The 24,330-nt window shown below is 42.1% G+C and overlaps 1 protein-coding gene across 2 annotated transcripts in view; it reads left to right on the forward strand.

The window, feature by feature from the left end:
* The window catches only part of LOC139748641 (midasin), a 355,039-nt gene that overhangs the window by 90,456 nt on the left and 240,253 nt on the right, over positions 1 to 24,330 (forward strand). For both annotated transcript variants that reach the window (XM_071661871.1, XM_071661870.1), the window contains one exon: positions 14,073 to 14,362. In XM_071661871.1, the coding sequence (XP_071517972.1) occupies positions 14,073 to 14,362 (290 nt within the window). The remainder of the gene's footprint in view (positions 1 to 14,072; positions 14,363 to 24,330) is intronic.

The following is a 24,330-nucleotide window of genomic DNA, read 5'->3' on the forward strand; positions in this document are numbered from 1 at the left end:
TCCACTCCCAGATATCTAAAACACTTTACTTCCTCCAGTTTTTCTCCATTGAAACTTACCTCCCAAATGACTTGACCCTCAACCCTACTGCAACCATACAACATTGTTGGAACCACTATTCCTTCAAACATACCCATTTTTGCTTTCCGAGATAATGTTCTCGACTTCCACACATTCTTCAAGGCTCCCAGGATTTTCGCCCCCTCCCCCACCCTATGATCCACTTCCGCTTCCATGGTTCCATCCCCTGCCAGATCCACTCCCAGATATCTAAAACACTTTACTTCCTCCAGTTTTTCTCCATTCAAACTTACCTCCCAATTGACTTGACCCTCAACCCTACTGCACCTAATAACCTTCCTCTTATTCACATTTACTCTTAACTTTTTTCTTTCACACACTTTACCAAACTCAGTCACCAGCTTCTGCAGTTTCTCACATGAATCAGCCACCAGCGCTGTATCATCAGTGAACAACAACTGACTCACTTGCCAATCTCTCTCATCCTCAACAGACTTCATACTTGCCCCTCTTTCCAAAACTCTTGCATTCACCTCCCTAACAACCCCATCCATAAACAAATTAAACAACCATGGAGACATCACACACCCCTGCCGCAAACCTACATTCACTGAGAACCAATCACTTTCCTCTCTTCCTACACGTACACATGCCTTACATCCTCGATAAAAACTTTTCACTGCTTCTAACAACTTGCCCCCCACTCCATATATTCTTAATACCTTCCACAGAGCATCTCTATCAACTCTATCATATACCTTCTCCAGATCCATAAATTCTACATACAAATCCATTTGCTTTTCTAAGTATTTCTCACATACATTCTTCAAAGCAAACACCTGATCCACACATCCTCTACCACTTCTGAAACCACACTGCTCTTCCCCAATCTGATGTTCTGTACATGCCTTCACCCTCTCAATCAATACCCTCCCATATAATTTACCAGGAATACTCAACAAACTTATACCTCTCTAATTTGAGCACTCACTCTTATCCCCTTTGCCTTTGTACAATGGCACTATGCATGCATTCCGCCAATCCTCAGGCACCTCACCATGAGTCATACATACATTAAATAACCTTACCAACCAGTCAATAATACAGTCACCCCCTTTTTTAATAAATTCCACTGCAATACCATCCAAACCTGCTGCCTTGCCGCCTTTCATCTTCCGCAAAGCTTTCACTACCTCTTCTCTGTTTACCACATCATTTTCCCTAACCCTCTCACTCTTCACACCACCTCGACCAAAACACCCTATATCTGCCACTCTATCATCAAACACATTCAACAAACCTTTAAAATACTCACTCCATCTCCTTCTCACATCACCGCTACTTGTTATCACCTCCCCATTTGCGCCCCTCACTGAAGTTCCCATTTGCTCCCTTGTCTTACGCCCTTTATTTATCTCCTTCCAGAACATCTTTTTATTCTCCCTAAAATTTAATGATGCTCTCTCACCCCAACTCTCATTTGGCCTCTTTTTCACCTCTTGCACCTTTTTCTTGACCTCCTGTCTCTTCTTTTATACATCTCCCACTCAATTGCATTATTTCCCAGCAAAAATCGTCCAAATGCCTCTCTCTTCTCTTTCACTAATACTCTTACTTCTTCATCCCACCACTCACTACCCTTTCTAATCAACCCACCTCCCACTCTTCTCATGCCACAAGCATCTTTTGCGCAATCCATCACTGATTCCCCAAATACATCCCATTCCTCCCCCACTCCCGTTACTTCCATTGTTCTCACCTTTTTCCATTCTGTACTCAGTCTCTCCTGGTACTTCCTCACACAAGTCTCCTTCCCAAGCTCACTTACTCTCACCACCCTCTTCACCCCAACATTCACTCTTCTTTTCTGAAAACCCATACAAATCTTCACCTTAGCCTCCACAGGATAATGATCAGACATCCCTCCAGTTGCACCTCTCAGCACATTAACATCCAAAAGTCTCTCTTTCGCGCGCCTGTCAATTAACACGTAATCCAATAACGCTCTCCTACTTACATACGTATACTTATGTATATCTCGCTTTTTAAACCAGGTATTCCCAATCACCATTCCTTTTTCAGCACATAAATCTACAAGCTCTTCACCATTTCCATTTACAATACTGAACACCCCATGTATACCAATTATTCCCTCAACTGCCACATTACTCACCTTTGCATTCAAATCACCCATCACTATATATATATATATATATATATATATATATATATATATATATATATATATATATATATATATATATATATAAATAGTGAGAAGACAAGAGCAAGGGAAGGAGTAGCAATACTCCTGAAACAGTTGTGGGAGTATGTGATAGAATGTAAGAAAGTTAATTCTCGATTAATATGGGTAAAACTGAAAGTTGAAGGAGAGAGATGGGTGATTATTGGTGCATATGCACCTGGGCATGAGAAGAAAGATCATGAGAGGCAAGTCTTTTGGGAGCAGCTGAATGAGTGTGTTAGTCGTTTTGATGCACGAGACCGGGTTATAGTGATGGGTGATTTGAATGCAAAGGTGAGTAATGTGGCAGTTGAGGGAATAATTGGTATACATGGGGTGTTCAGTGTTGTAAATGGAAATGGTGAAGAGCTTGTAGATTTATGTGCTGAAAAAGGACTGATGATTGGGAATACCTGGTTTAAAAAGCGAGATATACATAAGTATACTTATGTAAGTAGGAGAGATGGCCAGAGAGCGTTATTGGATTACGTGTTAATTGACAGGCGCGCAAAAGAGAGACTTTTGGATGTTAATGTGCTGAGAGGTGCAACTGGAGGGATGTCTGATCATTATCTTGTGGAGGCTAAGGTGAAGATTTGTATGGGTTTTCAGAAAAGAAGAGTGAATGTTGGGGTGAAGAGGGTGGTGAGAGTAAGTGAGCTTGGGAAGGAGACTTGTGTGAGGAAGTACCAGGAGGGACTGAGTACAGAATGGAAAAAGGTGAGAACAATGGAAGTAAGGGGAGTGGGGGAGGAATGGGATGTATTTAGGGAATCAGTGATGGATTGCGCAAAAGATGCTTGTGGCATGAGAAGAGTGGGAGGTGGGTTGATTAGAAAGGGTAGTGAGTGGTGGGATGAAGAAGTAAGAGTATTAGTGAAAGAGAAGAGAGAGGCATTTGGATGATTTTTGCAGGGAAAAAATGCAATTGAGTGGGAGATGTATAAAAGAAAGAGACAGGAGGTCAAGAGAAAGGTGCAAGAGGTGAAAAAAAGGGCAAATGAGAGTTGGGGTGAGAGAGTATCATTAAATTTTAGGGAGAATAAAAAGATGTTCTGGAAGGAGGTAAATAAAGTGCGTAAGACAAGGGAGCAAATGGGAACTTCAGTGAAGGGCGCAAATGGGGAGGTGATAACAAGTAGTGGTGATGTGAGAGGGAGATGGAGTGAGTATTTTGAAGGTTTGTTGAATGTGTTTGATGATAGAGTGGCAGATATAGGGTGTTTTGGTCGAGGTGGTGTGCAAAGTGAGAGGGTTAGGGAAAATGATGTGGTAAACAGAGAAGAGGTAGTGAAAGCTTTGCGTAAGATGAATGCCGGCAAGGCAGTAGGTTTGGATGGTATTGCAGTGGAATTTATTAAAAGAGGGGGTGACTGTATTGTTGACTGGTTGGTAAGGTTATTTAATGTATGTATGACTCATGGTGAGGTGCCTGAGGATTGGCGGAATGCGTGCATAGTGCCATTGTACAAAGGCAAAGGGGATAAGAGTGAGTGCTCAAGTTACAGAGGTATAAGTTTTTTGAGTATTCCTGGTATGGGAGGATATTGATTGAGAGGGTGAAGGCATGTACAGAGCATCAGATTGGGGAAGAGCAGTGTGGTTTCAGAAGTGGTAGAGGATGTGTGGATCAGGTGTTTGCTTTGAAGAATGTATGTGAGAAATACTTAGAAAAGCAAATGGATTTGTATGTAGCATTTATGGATCTGGAGAAGGCATATGATAGAGTTGATAGAGATGCTCTGTGGAAGGTATTAAGAATATATGGTGTGGGAGGCAAGTTGTTAGAAGCAGTGAAAAGTTTTTATCGAGGATGTAAGGCATGTGTACGTGTAGGAAGAGAGGAAAGTGATTGGTTCTCAGTGAATGTAGGTTTGCGGCAGGGGTGTGTGATGTCTCCATGGTTGTTTAATTTGTTTATGGATGGGGTTGTTAGGGAGGTGAATGCAAGAGTTTTGGAAAGAGGGGCAAGTATGAAGTCTGTTGGGGATGAGAGAGCTTGGGAAGTGAGTCAGTTGTTGTTCGCTGATGATACAGCGCTGGTGGCTGATTCATGTGAGAAACTGCAGTAGCTGGTGACTGAGTTTGGTAAAGTGTGTGAAAGAAGATAGTTAAGAGTAAATGTGAATAAGAGCAAGGTTATTAGGTACAGTAGGATTGAGGGTCAAGTCAATTGGGAGGTGAGTTTGAATGGAGAAAAACTGGAGGAAGTGAAGTGTTTTAGATATCTGGGAGTGGATCTGGCAGCGGATGGAACCATGGAAGCGGAAGTGGATCATAGGGTGGGGGAGGGGGCGAAAATTCTGGGAGCCTTGAAGAATGTGTGGAAGTCGAGAACATTATCTCGGAAAGCAAAAATGGGTATGTTTGAAGGAATAGTGGTTCCAACAATGTTGTATGGTTGCGAGGCGTGGGCTATGGATAGAGTTGTGCGCAGGAGGATAGATGTGCTGGAAATGAGATGTTTGAGGACAATGTGTGGTGTGAGGTGGTTTGATCGAGTAAGTAACGTAAGGGTAAGAGAGATGTGTGGAAATAAAAAGAGCATGGTTGAGAGAGCAGAAGAGGGTGTTTTGAAATGGTTCGGGCACATGGAGAGAATGAGTGAGGAAAGATTGACCAAGAGAATATATGTGTCGGAGGTGGAGGGAACGAGGAGAAGAGGGAGACCAAATTGGAGGTGGAAAGATGGAGTGAAAAAGATTTTGTGTGATCGGGGCCTGAACATGCAGGAGGGTGAAAGGCGGGCAAGGAATAGAGTGAATTGGAGCGATGTGGTATACCGGGGTTGACGTGCTGTCAGTGGATTGAATCAAGGCATGTGAAGCGTCTGGGGTAAACCATGGGAAGCTGTGTAGGTATGTGTATTTGCGTGTGTGGACGTATGTATATACATGTGTATGGGGTGGGTTGGGCCATTTCTTTCGTTTGTTTCCTTGCGTTACCTTGCAAACGCGGGAGACAGCGACAAAGCAAAAAAGAAAAAAAAAAAATATATATATATATATATATATATATATATATATATATATATATATATATATATATATATATATATATCCCTGGGGATAGGGGATTAAGAATACTTCCCACGTATTCCCTGCGTGTCGTAGAAGGCGACTAAAAGGGGAGGGAGCGGGGGGCTGGAAATCCTCCCCTCTCGTTTTTTTTTTTTTTTTTTTTTTTTTTTTTTTTTTTTTTTTTTCCAAAAGAAGGAACAGAGAATTGGGCCAGGTGAGGGTATTCCCTCAAAGGCCCAGTCCTCTGTTCTTAATGCTACCTCGCTAACGCGGGAAATGGCGAATAGTATAAAAGAAAAGAAAGATATATATATATATATATATATATATATATATATATATATATATATATATATATATATATATATATATATGTATATATTCATGTGAGAAAATGCAGAAGCTTTTGACTGAGTTTGGTAAAGTGTGTGAAAGAAGAAAGTTAAGAGTAAATGTGAATAAGAGCAAGGTTATTAGGTACAGTAGGGTTGAGGGTCAAGTCAATTGGGAGGTGAGTTTGAATGGAGAAAAACTGGAGGAAGTGAAGTGTTTTAGATATCTGGGAGTGGATCTGGCAGTGGATGGAAACATGGAAGCGGAAGTGGATCATAGGGTGGGGGAGGGGGTGAAAATTCTGGGAGCCTTGAAGAATGTGTGTAAGTCGAGAACATTATCTCGGAAAGCAAAAATGGGTATGTTTGAAGGAATAGTGGTTCCAACAATGTTGTATGGTTGTGAGGCGTGGACTATGGATGGAGTTGTGCGCAGGAGGATGGATGTGCTGGAAATGAGATGTTTGAGGACAGTGTGTGGTGTGAGGTGGTTTGATCGAGTAAGTAACATAAGGGTAAGAGAGATGTGTGGAAATAAAAAGAGTGTGGTTGAGAGAGCAGAAGAGGGTGTTTTGAAATGGTTTGGTCACATGGAGAGAATGAGTGAGGAAAGATTGACCAAGAGGATATATGTGTCGGAGGTGGAGGGAACGAGGAGAAGAGGGAGACCAAATTGGAGGTGGAAAGATGGAGTGAAAAAGATTTTGTGTGATCGGGGCCTGAACATGCAGGAGGGTGAATGGAGGGCAAGGAATAGAGTGAATTGGAGCGATGTGGTATACCGGGGTTGACGTGCTGTCAGTGGATTGAATCAAGGCATGTGAAGCGTCTGGGGTAAACCATGGAAAGCTGTGTAGGTATGTATATTTGCGTGTGTGGACGTATGTATATACATGTGTATGGGGGTGGGTTGGGCCATTTCTTTCGTCTGTTTCCTTTCGCTACCTTGCAAACGCGGGAGACTGCGACAAAGCAAAAAAGAAAAAAATATTATATATATATATATATATATATATATATATATATACATTTTTTTTTTTTTTGCTTTGTCGCTGTCTCCCGCGTTTGCGAGGTAGCGCAAGGAAACATATATATATATATATATATATATGCGAAAGAGAGACTTTTGGATGTTAATGTGCTGAGAGGTGCAACTGGAGGGATGTCTGATCATTATCTTGTGGAGGCTAAGGTGAAGATTAGTATGGGTTTTCAGAAAAGAGGAGTGAATGTTGGGGTGAAGAAGGTGGTGAGAGTAAGTGAGCTTGGGAAGGAGACCTGTGTGGGGAAGTACCAGGAGAGACTGTGTACAGAATGGAAAAAGGTGAGAACAATGGAAGTAAGGGGAGTGGGGGAGGAATGGGATGTATTTAGGGAATCAGTGATGGATTGCGCAAAAGATGCTTGTGGCATGAGAAGAGTGGGAGGTGGGCTGTTTAGAAAGGGTAGTGAGTGGTGGGATGAAGAAGTAAGAGTAGTAGTGAAAGAGAAGAGAGAGGCATTTGGACGATTTTTGCAGGGAAAAAATGCAATTGAGTGGGAGAAGTATAAAAGAAAGAGACAGGAGGTCAAGAGAAAGGTGCAAGAGGTGAAAGAAAGGGCAAATGAGAGTTGGGGTGAGAGACTATCAGTAAATTTTAGGGAGAATAAAAAGATGTTCTGGAAGGAGGTAAATAGGGTGCGTAAGACAAGGGAGCAAATGGGAACTTCAGTGAAGGGCGTAAATGGGGAGGTGATAACAAGTAGCGGTGATGTGAGAAGGAGATGGAATGAGTATTTTGAAGGTTTGTTGAATGTGTCTGATGACAGAGTGGCAGATATAGGGTGTTTTGGTCGAGGTGGTGTGCAAAGTGAGAGGGTTAGGGAAAATGATTTGGTAAACAGAGAAGAGGTAGTAAAAGCTTTGCGGAAGATGAAAGCCGGCAAGGCAGCAGGTTTGGATGGTATTGCAGTGGAATTTATTAAAAAAGGGGGTGACTGTATTGTTGACTGGTTGGTAAGGTTATTTAATGTATGTATGACTCATGGTGAGGTGCCTGAGGATTGGCGGAATGCGTGCATAGTGCCATTGTACAAAGGCAAAGGGGATAAGAGTGAGTGCTCAAATTACAGAGGTATAAGTTTGTTGAGTATTCCTGGTAAATTATATGGGAGGGTATTGATTGAGAGGGTGAAGGCATGTACAGAGCATCAGATTGGGGAAGAGCAGTGCGGTTTCAGAAGTGGTAGAGGATGTGTGGATCAGGTGTTTGCTTTGAAGAATGTATGTGAGAAATACTTAGAAAAGCAAATGGATTTGTATGTAGCATTTATGGATCTGGAGAAGGCATATGATAGAGTTGATAGAGATGCTCTGTGGAAGGTATTAAGAATATATGGTGTGGAGGCAAGTTGTTAGAAGCAGTGAAAAGTTTTTATCGAGGATGTAAGGCATGTGTACCGTGTAGGAAGAGAGGAAAGTGATTGGTTCTCAGTGAATGTAGGTTTGCGGCAGGGGTGTGTGATGTCTCCATGGTTGTTTAATTTGTTTATGGATGGGGTTGTTAGGGAGGTAAATGCAAGAGTCCTGGAAAGAGGGGCAAGTATGAAGTCTGTTGGGGATGAGAGAGCTTGGGAAGTGAGTCAGTTGTTGTTCGCTGATGATACAGCGCTGGTGGCTGATTCATGTGAGAAACTGCAGAAGCTGGTGACTGAGTTTGGTAAAGTGTGTGGAAGAAGAAAGTTATGAGTAAATGTGAATAAGAGCAAGGTTATTAGGTACAGTAGGGGTGAGGGTCAAGTCAATTGGGAGGTGAGTTTGAATGGAGAAAAACTGGAGGAAGTGAAGTGTTTTAGATATCTGGGAGTGGATCTGTCAGCGGATGGAACCATGGAAGCGGAAGTGGATCATAGGGTGGGGGAGGGGGCGAAAATTTTGGGAGCCTTGAAAAATGTGTGGAAGTCGAGAACATTATCTCGGAAAGCAAAAATGGGTATGTTTGAAGGAATAGTGGTACCAACAATGTTGTATGGTTGCGAGGCGTGGGCTATGGATAGAGATGTGCGCAGGAGGATGGATGTGCTGGAAATGAGATGTTTGAGGAAAATGTGTGGTGTGAGGTGGTTTGATCGAGTAAGTAACGTAAGGGTAAGAGAGATGTGTGGAAATAAAAAGAGCGTGGTTGAGAGAGCAGAAGAGGGTGTTTTGAAATGGTTTGGGCACATGGAGAGAATGAGTGAGGAAAGATTGACCAAGAGGATATATGTGTCGGAGGTGGAGGGAACGAGGAGAAGAGGGAGACCAAATTGGAGGTGGAAAGATGGAGTGAAAAAGATTTTGTGTGATCGGGGCCTGAACATGCAGGAGGGTGAAAGGAGGGCAAGGAATAGAGTGAATTGGAGCGATGTGGTATACAGGGGTTGACGTGCTGTCAGTGGATTGAATCAAGGCATGTGAAGCGTCTGGGGTAAACCATGGAAAGCTGTGTAGGTATGTATATTTGCGTGTATGGACGTGTGTATGTACATGTGTATGGGGGGGGGGTTGGGCCATTTCTTTCGTCTGTTTCCTTGCGCTACCTCGCAAACGCGGGAGACAGCGACAAAGTATAAAAAAAAAAAAAAAAAAAAAAAAAAAAATATATATATATATATATATATATATATATATATATATATATATATATATATATATATATATATAAATGTTATCCCTGGGGATAGGGGATTAAGAATACTTCCCACGTATTCCCTGCGTGTCATAGAAGGCGACTAAAAGGGGAGGGAGCGGGGGGCTGGAAATCCTCCCCTCTCGTTTTTTTTTTTTTTTTCTTTTTCCCAAAAGAAGGAACAGAGAATTGGGCCAGGTGAGGGTATTCCCTCAAAGGCCCAGTCCTCTGTTCTTAACGCTACCTCGCTAATGCGGGAAATGGCGAATAGTTTGCAGGAAATATATATAAATGCATACGTTGAGATGTATAGTTATGTATATGTGCTTGTGTGGACGTGTATGTATATACATGTGTATATGATAATGAATATAAATGCACATACACGGAAGCGCAAATGCGGGAGACAGCGACAAAGCAAAAAAAAAAAAAAAACACATATATATCTATATATATATAAATATACATACACATAACCATATACATATATACATATGTACATATTTACATTTGCTTGCCCTCATCCATTCCTGTCGCTACCCTGCCCCACGGGAAATAACATTGGTACCACCCTCTTGAACGAGGTAGCAGCTGGAAAACAGACAGAAAAGGCCTCATTATTCACACTCAGCGTCTAGTTGTCATGTGTAATGCACTGAAACAGCAGCTCCCTATCCATATCCAGGCCCCACAGACCTTTCCATGGTTTACCCCAGACGCTTCACATGCTCTGGTTCAGTCCATTGACAGCACATCGACTACAGTATGCCACATCGTTCCAGTTGACTCTCTTCCTTGCATGCCTCTCACCCACCTATATGTTTGGTTCCCGATTGCTCAGAGTCTTTTTCACTCCATCCTTCCGCCTCTGTTTTGGTCTCCGGCTTCTCCTTGTTCCCATCACCTCTGACATATATATATATCCTCTTTGTCAGTCTTTCCTTACTCATTCTCTCCTTATGTCCAAACCCTCTTCTGCTCTCTCAACCACACTCTTTTTATTACCACACTTCTTTCTTACCCTTTCATTACTTACTTGGTCAAATCACCTCACGCCACATGTTGTCCTCAAACATTTCATTTCCAACACATCCACCCTCCTCTGTACAACCCTATCTGTTGCTCATACCTCACAATCATATAACATTGTTGGAACTACCATTCCTTCAAGCATACCCATTTTTGCTCTCCAAGACAGCGTTCTCTCCTTCCACATTTCTTTATCTCCCAGAACCTTTGCACCCTCCCCCACCTTTTGACTCACTTCTGCTTCTGTGGTTCAGTCCACTGCTAAGTCCACTTCTAGATATCTAAAACACTTCACTTCCTCCAATTTTTCTTCATCAAAACTTACATCCCAACTCACTTGTCCTTCAACCTTACTGAACTTAATAACCTTGCTCTTATTCACATTCACTCTCAACTTTCTCCTTTCACACAGTTTTCCAAACTCAGTGCAGTTGAGAGAACAGAAGAGGTTCGACATGCTGTCAGTGGACTGAACCAGGGCATGTGAAATGTTTGGGGTAAACAGTGGAAATGTCTGTGGGGTCTGGATGTCGATAGGGAGCTCTCGTTTTGGTGCATTACACATGTCAGCTAGATTTTGAGTGTGAAGGAATGTGGCCTTTTTTGTCTTTTCCTGGTGCTACCTCGCTGAAGCAGGGGGTAGTGATGGTGTTTCCTGTGGGGTGGGGTGGTGCCAGGAATGGATGAAGGTAAGCAAGAATGAATATGTGCATGTATATATATGTATATGTCTGTATGTATATATTATTTTTTTTATTATACTTAGTAGCTGTCTCCCGCGTTAGTGAGGTAGCGCAAGGAAACAGACAAAAAAATGGCCCAACCCACCCACATACACATGCATGTACATAAATGCCTACACACGCACATATACATACCTATACTTTTCAACGTATACATATATATACATACTCAGACATATACACATGTACATTTTCATACTTGCTGCCTTCATCCATTCCCGTCGCCACCCTGCCATGCATGAAACAGCACCCCCCTCTCCCCACACGCGTGCTAGGTAGCGCTAGGAAAAGGCAACAAAGGCCACATTCGTTCACACTCAGTCTCTAGCTGTCACGTGTAATGTATACATATATATTGTATGTATGTATTCCTATGAGTCCACGGGGAAAATGAAACACGATAAGTTCCCAAGTGCCCTTTCGTATAATAATCACATCATCAGGGGAGATACAAGAAATAAATGTGTCAGTTGATGTACAACGATGAGACATAGCTAGGACGCCATTTGGTAAACAAGTGATTGTCTTGGACAGTCACTTGTTTACCAAATTATCATATGTTTACCAAAATTATCAGATGTATTTAGGACACCATTTGGTATATAAGTGATTATCTTGGACAATCACTTGTTTACCAAGTGGCATCCTAGCTACGTCTCTTCATTGTATGTCAACTGACTCAAATTTCTTTCTTGTATCTCGCCTGATGATGTGATTATTACACGAAAGTGCACTTGGGAACTTATCGTGTTTCATTTTCCCCGTGGACTCATAGGAATATACTTGATTATGAGCAAAATTGTGATCCTTTCCTGTGTATGTATGTATATCTTGATATGTATGTATATGTGCGTGTATGGGCATTTACGTATATATATGTAAGGCATTTTACGAGTAGGAAGAGAGGAAAGTGATTAGTTCCTAGTGAATGTCGGTTTGTGGCAGAGGTGCGTAATGGCTCCATGGTTGTTTAGTTTATTTATGGATGGGGTGGTTAGGGAGGTGAATGCAAGAGTTTTGGAGAGAAGGGCAGGTATGCAGTCTGTTGTGGATGAAAGGGCTTGGGAAGTGAGTCAGTTGTTGTTCGCGGATGATACAGCACTGGTGGCTGATTCGTGTTAGAAACTGCAGAAGTTGGTGACAGTTTGGTAAAGTATGTGAAAGAAGAAAGCTGAGAGTAAATGTGATTAAGAGCAAGGTTATTAGGTTCAGTAGGGTTGAGGGACAAGTAAATTGGGAGGTAAGTTTGAATGGAGAAAAACTTGAGGAAGCAGTGTTTTAGATATCTGGGAGTGGATTTAGCAGTGGATGGAATCATGTAAGCGGAAGCGATTCACAGGGTGGGGGAGGGGGCAAAGCTTCCGGGAGCATTGAAGAATGTGGGGAAGGCAAGAACGTTATCTCGGAGAGCAAAAATGGGTATGTTTGAAGGAATAGTGGCTCCAACAATGTTCATTACTTACTCGATCAAACCACTTCACACCACACATTTCCTTAAACATTTCATTTCCAACACATCAACCCTCCCCTGTACAACCCTATCTATGGCCCATGCCATGCAACCATATGATATTTTTGGAATTACTGTTCGTTCAAACATACCCATTTTTGCTCTTTGAGATAATGTTCTCTCCTTTTACTCATTCGTCATCACTCCCAAAACCTTTGTCCCTAACCCTTCCCGTGACTGACCCCTGCTTCCTCGGTTTTAGATGTCTGGGAGTGGACTTAGTAGTGACTGGAACCATGGAAGTGCAAGTGAGTCAGAGGGTGGGGAGTGAGCAAAGATTCTGGGAGCAATGAAGAATGTGTGTAAAGAGAAATGTTATTTCGGAAAGCAAAAATGGGTATGCTTTAAAGAATAGTAGTTCCAAAAATATTAAGGTTGCAAGGGATGGGCTATAGATAAGGTTGTGTGGAGGAGGGTGGATGTGTTGGAAATTAAATGTTTGAGGACAATATGTGGTGTGAGGTGGTTTGATTAAGTAATGAAAGGGTAAGACAGATGTGTGGAAATAAAAGGTGTGTGGATGAGAGAGCAGAGGAGGGTTTGTTGAAATGGTTTGGGATTATGGAGAGAATGAGTGAGGAAAAGTTGACAAAGAGGATATATGTATCAGAGGTGGAGGGAACAAGAAGTGGGAGTCATGGACAAAAGTCTACATCAAGGCATTGCCTTAAGTGACACATAGAGAGGTTGATGTAAGTGAAAAAGAATGGGCATGGAGAGTATTTACGAATTTTGGATGGTATGAAAAACTTGTCTTGAAAATGTGTCATGTTATGGTCAGTGGGAAAAATATGAGATGGTAGAGAGTTCCAAAGCTTTGAGGTGTAGGGAAAGAAACAGTTCTCAGAACCTCCCACTCTTGAGTTGCCCACGGCCACATAGTAATCACATGATGCAGCAGCTTGCCAATATTGTTTGGGTTAGCTAGTGGTAGGGGCTCAGAAACAGCTTGATCTTGGGAACAAAAGCTGAAGTGATATTAGTCAAGTTTAGAAGTTAGCGTAAGAGATTTATAAGTCAAACAGCTTTTGATTCAGTTATATCAAGTAAGGATGCAGAGCTTGAAATACTCCAAATATAAGAACAGTACTCCATACAAGGATGAAGAGCAAAGTGAACCAACATTGTGGCATAGGTTAAGCAAGTAAAGTTTAGGAGTTAGTTTGGGAGATTTTATAAGTCAAATGGGTTTTGACTGAACTATGTCAGGTAGGGTTACAGAGCTAAAACCACTCCAGCTATAAGAACAGTATTCCATACAATTCCAGATCAGTCCTTTGTATAAGTGGTACAACTGTTCAGAAGAGGCATATCACACTATTTTTGTAATTTGGGGTTTTCAAGATAGAGTGAATGTTAGAGTAATATCAGGGATGTTCTTAAGTCAGGAGCAAAGTTGTGAGGAATTTTTGATAGTTGGTTTTATAGTCTCTGGAGTCAGATAATATATTTTTCAGCAAATCATTTCATATCTTAATTGGTGGAAAATTGAAATTCATGTATTGCTGCTCTCCTTGATTTTTAGGGGAATGGGTGTTGCTTGATGAAATCAACTTAGCAAGTGCAGAGACTTTAGAATGTTTGTCTGGACTCCTGGAATCAAACTCTGGATCCCTTACCCTTCTTGAACGAGGAGACAACAAGCCCATCTACAGACATCCAGACTTTCATCTCTTTGCTTGTATGAACCCTGCCACAGACATAGGAAAGAAAGAACTGCCTGCTGGACTGCGCAATAGATTTACAGAGTTTTACATGGAAGAATTGCGAGACAAACATGACCTCATGATTATCATAAATGACTACTTGGTTAAGGTAAGAAAGTATAAGCAGAAGAAAGGCATCATTTTAGAATAATTTCTCTAGATATTGATAGATTTTAAAGATATTTGTTATACTAAATTGCCGCCTCCTGCATTAGCAAGGTAGCGCAAGGAAACAGATGAAAGAATGGCCCAACCCACCCACAAACACATGTATACATAAACGCCCACACACGCACATATACATGCCTATACATTTCATCGTATACATACATTTACATACATAGACATATACATATATACACATGTACACATTCATACTTGATGCCTTCATCCATTCCTGTTGCCACCCAGCCACACATTAAACAGGCCTTTTTTGTTTTTTCCTGGCACATGCTAGGTAAGACCAAAAAGGCCACATTTGTTCACCGAAACCACAGCTCCCTTTCCACATACAGGTCCCACAAAACTTTCCATGGTTTACCCCAGATGCTTCACATGCCCTGGTTCAATCCATTAACAGCACATCGACCCCAGTATACCACATTGTTCCAATTCACTCAATTCCTTGCCCACCTTTTACCCTCCTGTATGTTCAGGCCCCACTCGCTCAAAATCTTTTTCACTCCATCCTCCCACCTCCAATTTGGTCTCCTACTTCTCCTTGTTCCCTCCACTTTTGACATTTATCCTCGTTGTCAGTCTTTCCTCACTCATTCTCTCCATGCGACCAAACCATTTCAATACACCCTCTTCTGCTTTCTCAACTACACTCTTTTCATTACCGCACATCTCTCTTACCCTTTCATTATTTACTCAATCAAACCACCTCACACTACACATTGTCCTCAAACATCTCATTTCCAACACATCCACCCTCCTCCACACAACCCTATCTATAGCCCATGCCTCATAGCCATATAACATTGTTGGAACCACTATTCCTTCAAACATACCCATTTTTTCTCTCTGAAATAATGCTCTCGCCTTCCACACATTCTTCAGTGCTCCCAGAACCTTCGCCCCCTCCCCCACCCTGTGACTCTTTTTCACTTCCATGGTTCCATCCGCTGCTATTTTCACTCCCAGGTATCTAAACCCTTCACTTCCTCCAGTTTTTCTCCATTCAAACTCACCTCCCAATTTACTTGTCCCTCAACCCTACTGAACCTAACAACCTTGCTCTTATTCACATTTACTCTCAGCTTTCTTCTTTCACACACTTTACTAAACTCAGTCACTAACTACTGCAGTTTGTCAACTGCTGGTGGATGATTTGAGTGAGAAACTGCAGAAGCTGGTGACTGAGTTTGGTAAAGTGTGTGAAAGAAGAAACCTGAGAGTAAATATGAATAAGACCAAGGTTATTTGGTTCAGTAGGATTGAGGGACAAGTCAATTGGGATGTAAGTTTGAATGGAGAAAAACTGAAAGAAGTAAAGTGTTTTAGATGTCTGGGAGTGGATTTAACAGTGGATGGAACCATGGAAATAGAAGTGAGTCACAGGGTGGGGGAGGGGGCGAAAGTTTTGAGAGTGTTGAAGAATGTGTGGAAGGCGAGAACATTATCTCAGAAAACAAAAATGGGTAAAATGGGTATGTTTGAAGGAATAGTGGTTCCAACAATGTCATATGGTTGCGAGGCGTGGGCTATAGACAGGGTTGTGCAGAGGAAGGTGGATGTGTTGGAAATGAGATGTTTGAGGACAATATGTGGTGTGAGGTGGTTTGATCGAGTAAGTAATGAAAGGGTAAGAGAGATGTGTGGTAATAAAGAGAGTGTGGTTGAGAGAGCAGAAGAGGGTGTATTGAAATGGTTTGGTCATATGGAGAGTATGAGTGAGGAAAGATTGTCAAAGAGGATATATGTGACAGAGGTGGAGGGAACGAGGAGAAGTGGGAGACCAAACTGGAGGTGGAAGGATGGAGTGAAAAAGATTTTGAGCGATCAAGGCCAGAACATGTAAGAGGGTGATAGGTGTGCAAGGAATAGAGTGAATTGGAATTATGTGGTATACCGGGGTGGATGTGCTTTCAGTGGATTGAACCAGGGCATGTTAAGTGTCTGGGGTAAACCTTGGAAAGTTTTGTGAGGCTTGGATGTGGAAAGGAAGCTGTGGTTTCAGTGCATTACACATGACAGGTAGAGACTGAGTGTGACTGAATGTGGTCTTTGTTGTCTTTTCCTAGCGCTACCTTGTGGGGTGGTGACAGGAATGAATAAAGGCAGCAGGTATGAATTATGTACATGCGTATATATGTATATGTCTGTGTGTGTATATGTATGTATACTTTGAAAAGTATGGGTATATATATGTGCGTGTGTGGGCGTGTATGTACATACATGTGTATGCGTGTATGTATATACATGTGTATGTGGGTGGGTTGGGCCTTTCTTTCGTCTGTTTCCTTGCACTACCTCACTAATGCAGGAGACAGCGAGAAAGTATGCAAAAGATATATTTTTTTATTATTTTGCTTTGTCGCTGTCTCCTGTGTTTGCGAGGTAGCACAAGGAAACAGACAAAAGAAATGGCCCAACCCATCCCCATACACATGTATATACATACACGTCCACACACGCAAATATACATACCTATACATCTCAATGTACACATATATATACACACACAGACATATACATAAATACACATGTACATAATTCATACTGTCTGCCTTTATTTATTCCCATCGCCACCTCGCCACACATGGAATAACATCCCCCTCCCCCCTTATGTGTGCGAGGTAGTGCTAGGAAGAGACAACAAAGGCCCCATTCGTTCACACTCAGTCTCTAGCTGTCATGCAATAATGCCCAAAACCACAGCTCCCTTTCCACATCCAGGCCCCACAGAACTTTCCATGGTTTACATGCCCTAATTCAATCCATTGACAGCACATTGACCCCGGTATACCTCATCGAGCCAATTCACTCTATTCCTTGCCCGCCTTTCACCCTCCTGCATGTTCAGGCCCCGATCACTCAAAATCTTTTTCACTGCATCTTTCCACCTCCAGTTTGGTCTCCCACTTCTCCTCGTTCCCTCCACCTCCGACACATATATCCTCTTGGTCAATCTTTCCTCACTCATTCTCTCCATGTGCCCAAATCATTTCAAAACACCCTCTTCTGCTCTCTCAACCACGCTCTTTTTATTTCCACACATCTCTCTTACCCTTACATTACTTACTTGATCAAACCACCTCACACCACAAATTGTCCTCAAATATCTCATTTCCAGCACATCCACCCTCCTGCGCACACTCTATCCATAGTCCACGCCTCGCAACCATACAACATTGTTGGAACCACTATTCCTTCAAACATAGCCATTTTTGCTTTCCGAGATAATGTTCTCGACTTTCAAACGTTCTTCAAGGCTCCCAGGATTTTCGCCCCCTCCCCCACCCTATGATCCACTTCCGCTTCCATGTTTCCATCCGCTGCCAGATCCACTCCCAGATATCTAAAACACTTTCCTTCCTCCAGTTTTTCTCCATTCAAACTTACCTCCCAATTGACTTGACCCTTAACCCTACTGTACCTAATAACCTTGCTCTTATTCACATTTACTCGTAACTTTCTTCTTTCACACACTTTACCAAACTCAGTCACCAGCTTCTGCAGTTTCTCACATGAATCAGCCACCAGTGCTGTATCATCAGCGAACAACTGACTCACTTCCCAAGCTCTCTCATCCCCAACAGACTGCATACTTGCCCCTCTTTCCAAAACTCTTGCATTCACCTCCCTAACAATCCCAACCATAAACAAATTAAACAACCATGGAGACATCACACACCCCTGCCGCAAACCTACATTCACTGAGAACCAATCACTTTCCTCTCTTCCTACACGTACACATGCCTTACATCCTCGATAAAAACTTTTCACTGCTTCTAACAACTTGCCTCCCACACCATATATTCTTAGTACCTTCCACAGAGCATCTCTATCAACTCTATCATATGCCTTCTCCAGATCCATAAATGCTACATGCAAATCCATTTGCTTTTCTAAGTATTTCTCACATACATTCTTGAAAGCAAACACCTGATCCACATATCCTCTACCACTTCTGAAACCACACTGCTCTTCCCCAATCTGATGCTCTGTACATGCCTTCACCCTCTCAATCAATACCTTCCCATATAATTTTCCAGGAATACTCAACAAACTTATACCTCTGTAATTTGAGCACTCACTCTTATCCCCTTTGCCTTTGTACAATGGCACTATGTGAGCATTCCGCCAATCCTCAGGCACCTCACCATGAATCATACATGCATTAAATAACCTTACCAACCAGTCAACAGTACAGTCACCCCCTTTTTTAATAAATTCCACTGCAATACCATCCAAACCTGCTGTCTTGCTGGCTTTCATCTTCCGCAAAGCTTTTACTACCTCTTCTCTGTTTACCAAATCATTTTCCCTAACCCTGTGACTTTGCACACCACCTCGACCAAAACACCCTATATCTGCCACTCTATCATCACACACATTCAACAAACCTTCAAAATACTCACTCCATCTCCTTCTCACGTTACCACTACTTGTTATCATCTCCCCATTAGCGCCCTTCACTGAAGTTCCCATTTGCTGTCTTGTCTTACGCACTTTATTTACCTCCTTCAAGAACATATAATATGTCCCTGGGGAGAGAGGAGAAAGAATACTTCATACATATTCCCCGCGTGTTGTAGAAGGCGACTGAATGGGACAGGTTTGGGGGGCTAGAAACTCTCCCCTTCTTGTATTTAACTTTCTAAAAGGGGAAACAGAAGAAGGAGTCATGCAGGGAGTGCTCATTCTCCTTGAAGGCTTGGTTTGGGGTGTCTAAATGTGTGTGGATGTAACCAAGATGAGAAAAAAGGAGAGATAGGTAGTATGTTTGAGGAAAGGAACCAGGATGTTTTGGCTCTTGAGTGAAACAAAGCTCAAGGGTAAAGGGGAAGAGTGGTTTGGGAATGTCTTGGGAGTAAAGTCAGGGGTTGGTGAGAGGACAAGAGCAAAGGAAGGAGTAGCACTACTCCTGAAGCAGGAATATGTGACAGAGTGTAAGAAAGTAAACTCTAGATTGATATGGGTAAAACTGAAAGTAGATGGAGAGAGATGGGTGATTATTGGTACCTATGCACCTGGTCATGACAAGAAAGATTATGAGAGGCAAGTGTTTTGGGAGCTTGATTGCAAAGGTGAGTAATGTGGCAGTTGAGGGTATAATTGATGTACATGGGGTGTTCAGTGTTGTAAATGGAAATGGTGAAGAGCTTATAGATTTGTGTGCTGAAAAAAGGACATGATTTGGAATACCTGGCTTAAAAAGAGAGGTATACATCAGTATATGTATGTAAGTAGGAGAGATGGCCAGAGAGCATCATTGGATTATTGTGTTAATTGATAGACGAGTGAAAGATAGACTTTTGGATGTTAATGTGCTGAGAGGGACAACTGGAGGGATGTCTGATCATTATCTTGTGGAGGCAAAGGTGAAGATTTGTAGAGGTTTTCAGAAAAGAAGAGAGAATGTTGGGGTGAAGAAAGTGGTGAGAGTAAGTAAACTTGGAAATAAGACTTTTGTGAGGAAGTACCTGGAGAGACTGAGTGCAAGATGGCAAAAGGTGAGAGCAATTAACTTGAGGGGAGTGGGGGAGGAATGGAATATATCTAGGGAAGCAGTGATGGCATGCACAAAAGATGCTTATTGCATGAGAAAGGTGGAAGGTGGGGAGATTAGAAAGGGTAGTAAGTGATGGGATGAAGAAGTAAGATTGTTAGTGAAAGAGAAGAGAGAGGCATTTGGACAGTTTTTGCAGGGAAGTAGTGCAAATGACTGAGAGATGTATAAAAGAAAACAGCAAATTGACTGGGAGATGTATAAAAGAGAACAGCAGGAGGTCAAGGGAAAGGTGCAAAAGAGGGCAAATTAAAGTCGGAATGAGATTATCATTAATTTTAGGGGGAATAGATAGATGCTTTGGAAGAGGTAAAGTGCGTAAGACAAGAAAACAAATTGGAACATTGGTGAAGGGGGCTAATGAGGAGGTAATAACAAGTAGTGGTGAAGTGAGAGGGAGATGGAATGAGTATTTTGAAGGTTTGTTGAATGAGTTTGATGATAGAGTGGCAGATATAGGGTGTTTTGGTTGAGGTGGTGTGCGAAGTGAGAGGGTCAGGGAGAATGGTTTGGTAAACAGAGAAGACGTAGCGAAAGCTTTGCGGAAGATGAAATCCGGCAGAGTGGCGGGTTTGGATGGTATTGCAGTGGAATTTATTAAAAAAGTGGGTGCCTGTGTTGTTGATTGGTTGGTAAGGATATGGTTCATGGTAAAGTGCCTGAGGATTGATGGAATGCATGCATAATGCCATTGTACAAATTACAGAGGTATAAGTTTGTTGAGTATTCCTGGTAAATTATATGGGAGGGCATTGATTGAGAGGGTAAAGGGATGTACAGAGCATCAGACTGGGGAAGAGCAGTGTGGTTTCAGAAGTGGTAGAAGATGTGTGGATCAGGTGTTTGCTTTGAAGAATATATGTGAGAAATGCTTAGAAAAACAAATGGATTTGTATGTAGCATTTAGGGTCTGGAGAAGGCATGTGATATGGTTTATAGAGATGCTTTGTGGAAGGTATTATACATGATGTGGGAGGTAAGTTGTTAGAAGCAGTGAAAAGTTTTTACCAAGAACGTAAGGCATGTGTATGAGTAGGAAGAGAGGAAAGTGACTAGTTCCCAGTGAATGTCGCTTTGCAGCAGGATTGTGTTAAGTCTCCATGGTTGTTTAATTTGTTTATGGATGAGGTGGTTAGGGAGGTGAATGCAAGAGTTTTGGGGAGAAGGGCAAGTATGCAGTCTGTTGTGGATGAGAGGGCTTGGGAAGTGAGTTAGTTGTTGCTCACTGGTTATACAATGCTGGTGGCTGATTTGTGTTAGAAATTGCGGAAGTTGGTGACTGAGTTTGGTAAAGTGTGTGAAAGAAAAAGTTGGAAGTAAATGTGAATAAGAGCAAGGTTATTAGGTTCAGTAGGGGTGAGAGACAAGTTAATTTGGAGGTCAGTTTGAAAAGAGAAAAATTGGAGGAAGGAAAGTTCTTAGATATCTGGGAGTGGATTTGGCAGTGGATGGAACCATTGAAGCGGAAATGAGTCACAGGGTGGGGGAGGGGGCAAAGGTTCCGGGAGCATTGAAGAATGTGTGGAAGGTGAGAATGTTATCTCAGAGAGCAAAAATGGTTATGTTTGAGAGAATAGTGGTTCCAACAATTTTATATGGTTGTAAGGCATGGGCTATAGATAGGGTTGTCCGTAGGAGGGTGGATTTGTTGGAAATGAAATGTTTGAGGACAATATTTGGTGTGAGGTGGTTTGATCGAGTAAGTATTGAAAGGATAAGAGAGATGTGTGGTAATAAAAAGAGCGTGGTTGAGAGAGCAGAAGAGGGTGTTTTAAAATGATTCGGTCACATGGAGAGAATGAGTGAGGAAAGATTGACAAACAGGATATATGTGTCAGAGGTAGATGGAACGAGGAGAAGCAGGAGACCAAATTGGAGGTGGAAAGATGGAGTGAAAAAGATTTAGAGCGATTTGGGCTCGAATATACAGGAGAGTGAAAGGCGTGCAAGGAATAGAGTGAATTGGAACGATGTGGTATACTTGGGTTGATGTGCTGTCAGTGGATTGAACCAGGGCAAGTGAAGCGTCTGGGGTAAAGCATGGTAAGTTTTGTGGGGCCTGGATGTGGAAAAGGAGCTGTGGTTTGGGTGCATTACACATGACAGGTAGAGACTGAGTGTGAACGAATGTGGCCTTTTTGTCTTCGTAGTGTTACCTCACATGTGTGCGCAGGGGGGATGTTATCCTGTGTGTGGCGAGGTGGTGACGGGAATGGATGAAGGCAGCAAGTGTGAATGTGTACATGTGTTTACATATGTATATGTATGTATGCATTGAAATGTATATGCCGGTATGTGTGCATGTGTGGATGTTTATGTATATACATATGTATGACAGTGGGTTGGGCCATTCTTTTGTCTATTTCCTTGCACTACCTCACTAACGCGGGAGACAGCGATTAAGTATAATGAAAAAATGTGTATATGAGTGGATGGGCCATTCTTCGTCTGATTGCTGGTGGTAATGGCGATCAAGTATAATTAATAATAAATATATATTATATATATATATATATATATATATATATATATATATATATATATATATATATATATATATATATACCATGGAGACATCACACACCCCTGCCGCAAACCTACATTCACTGAGAACCAATCACTTTCCTCTCTTCCTACACGTACGCATGCCTTACATCCTCGATAAAAACTTTTCACTGCTTCTAACAACTTGTATGGTTGCCTCCCACACCATATATTCTTAATACCTTCCACAGAGCATCTCTATCAACTCTATCATATGCCTTCTCCAGATCCATGAATGCTACATACAAATCCATTTGCTTTTCTAAGTATTTCTCACATCATTCTTCAAAGCAAACACCTGATCCACACATCCTCTACCACTTCTGAAACCACACTGCTCTTCCCCAATCTGATGCTCTGTACCTGCCTTCACCCTCTCAATCAATACCCTCCCATATAATTTACCAGGAATACTCAACAAACTTATACCTCTGTAATTTGAGCACTCACTCTTATCCCCTTTGCCTTTGTACAATGGCACTATGCACGCATTCTGCCAATCCTCAGGCACCTCACCATGAGTCATACATACATTAAATAACCTTACCAACCAGTCAATAATACAGTCACCCCCTTTTTTAATAACTTCCACTGCAATACCATCCAAACCTGCTGCCTTACTGGCTTTCATCTTCCGCAAAGCTTTTACTACCTCTTCTCTGTTTACCAAATCATTTTCCTTAACCCTCTCACTTTGCACACCGCCTCGACCATAACACCCTATGTCTGCCACTCTATCATCAAACACATTCAACAAACCTTCAAAATACTCACTCCATCTCCTTCTCACATCACCACTACTTGTTATCACCTCCCCATTTGCACCCTTCACTGAAGTTCCCATTTGCTCCCTTGTCTTACGCACTTTATTTACCTCCTTCCAGAACATCTTTTTATTCTCCCTAAAATTTAATGATACTCTCTCACCCCAACTCTCATTTGCCCTCTTTTTCACCTCTTGCACCTTTCTCTTGACCTCCTGTCTCTTTCTTTTATACATCTCCCACTCCATTGCATTTTTTCCCTGCAAAAATCATCCAAATGCCTCTCTCTTCTCTTTTACTAATAATCTTACTTCTTCATCCCACCACTCACTACCCTTTCTAATCAACCCACCTCCCACTCTTCTCATGCCACAAGCATCTTTTGCGCAATCCATCACTGATTCCCTAAATACATCCCATTCCTCCCCCACTCCCCTTACTTCCATTGTTCTCACCTTTTTTTTTTTTTGCTTTGTCGCTGTCTCCCGCGTTTGCGAGGTAGCGCAAGGAAACAGACGAAAGAAATGGCTCAACCCACCCCCATACACATGTATATACATACGTCCACACACGCAAATATACATACCTACACAGCTTTCCATGGTTTACCCCAGACGCTTCACATGCCCTGATTCAATCCACTGACAGCATGTCAACCCCGGTATACCACATCGATCCAATTCACTCTATTCCTTGCCCTCCTTTCACCCTCCTGCATGTTCAGGCCCCGATCACACAAAATCTTTTTCACTCCATCTTTCCACCTCCAATTTGGTCTCCCACTTCTCCTTGTTCCAAGACCTCCGACACATATATCCTCTTGGTCAATCTTTCCTCACTCATTCTCTCCATGTGCCCAAACCATTTCAAAACACCCTCATCTGCTCTCTCAACCACTCTCTTTTTATTTCCACACATATCTCTTACCCTTACGTTACTTACTCGATCAAACCACCTCACACCACACATTGTCCTCAAACATCTCATTTCCAGCACATCCATCCTCCTGCGCACAACTCTATCCATAGCCCA

This window comes from Panulirus ornatus, chromosome 5 (assembly GCF_036320965.1).
Source record: "Panulirus ornatus isolate Po-2019 chromosome 5, ASM3632096v1, whole genome shotgun sequence".
Taxonomy (NCBI): Eukaryota; Metazoa; Arthropoda; class Malacostraca; order Decapoda; family Palinuridae; genus Panulirus; species Panulirus ornatus.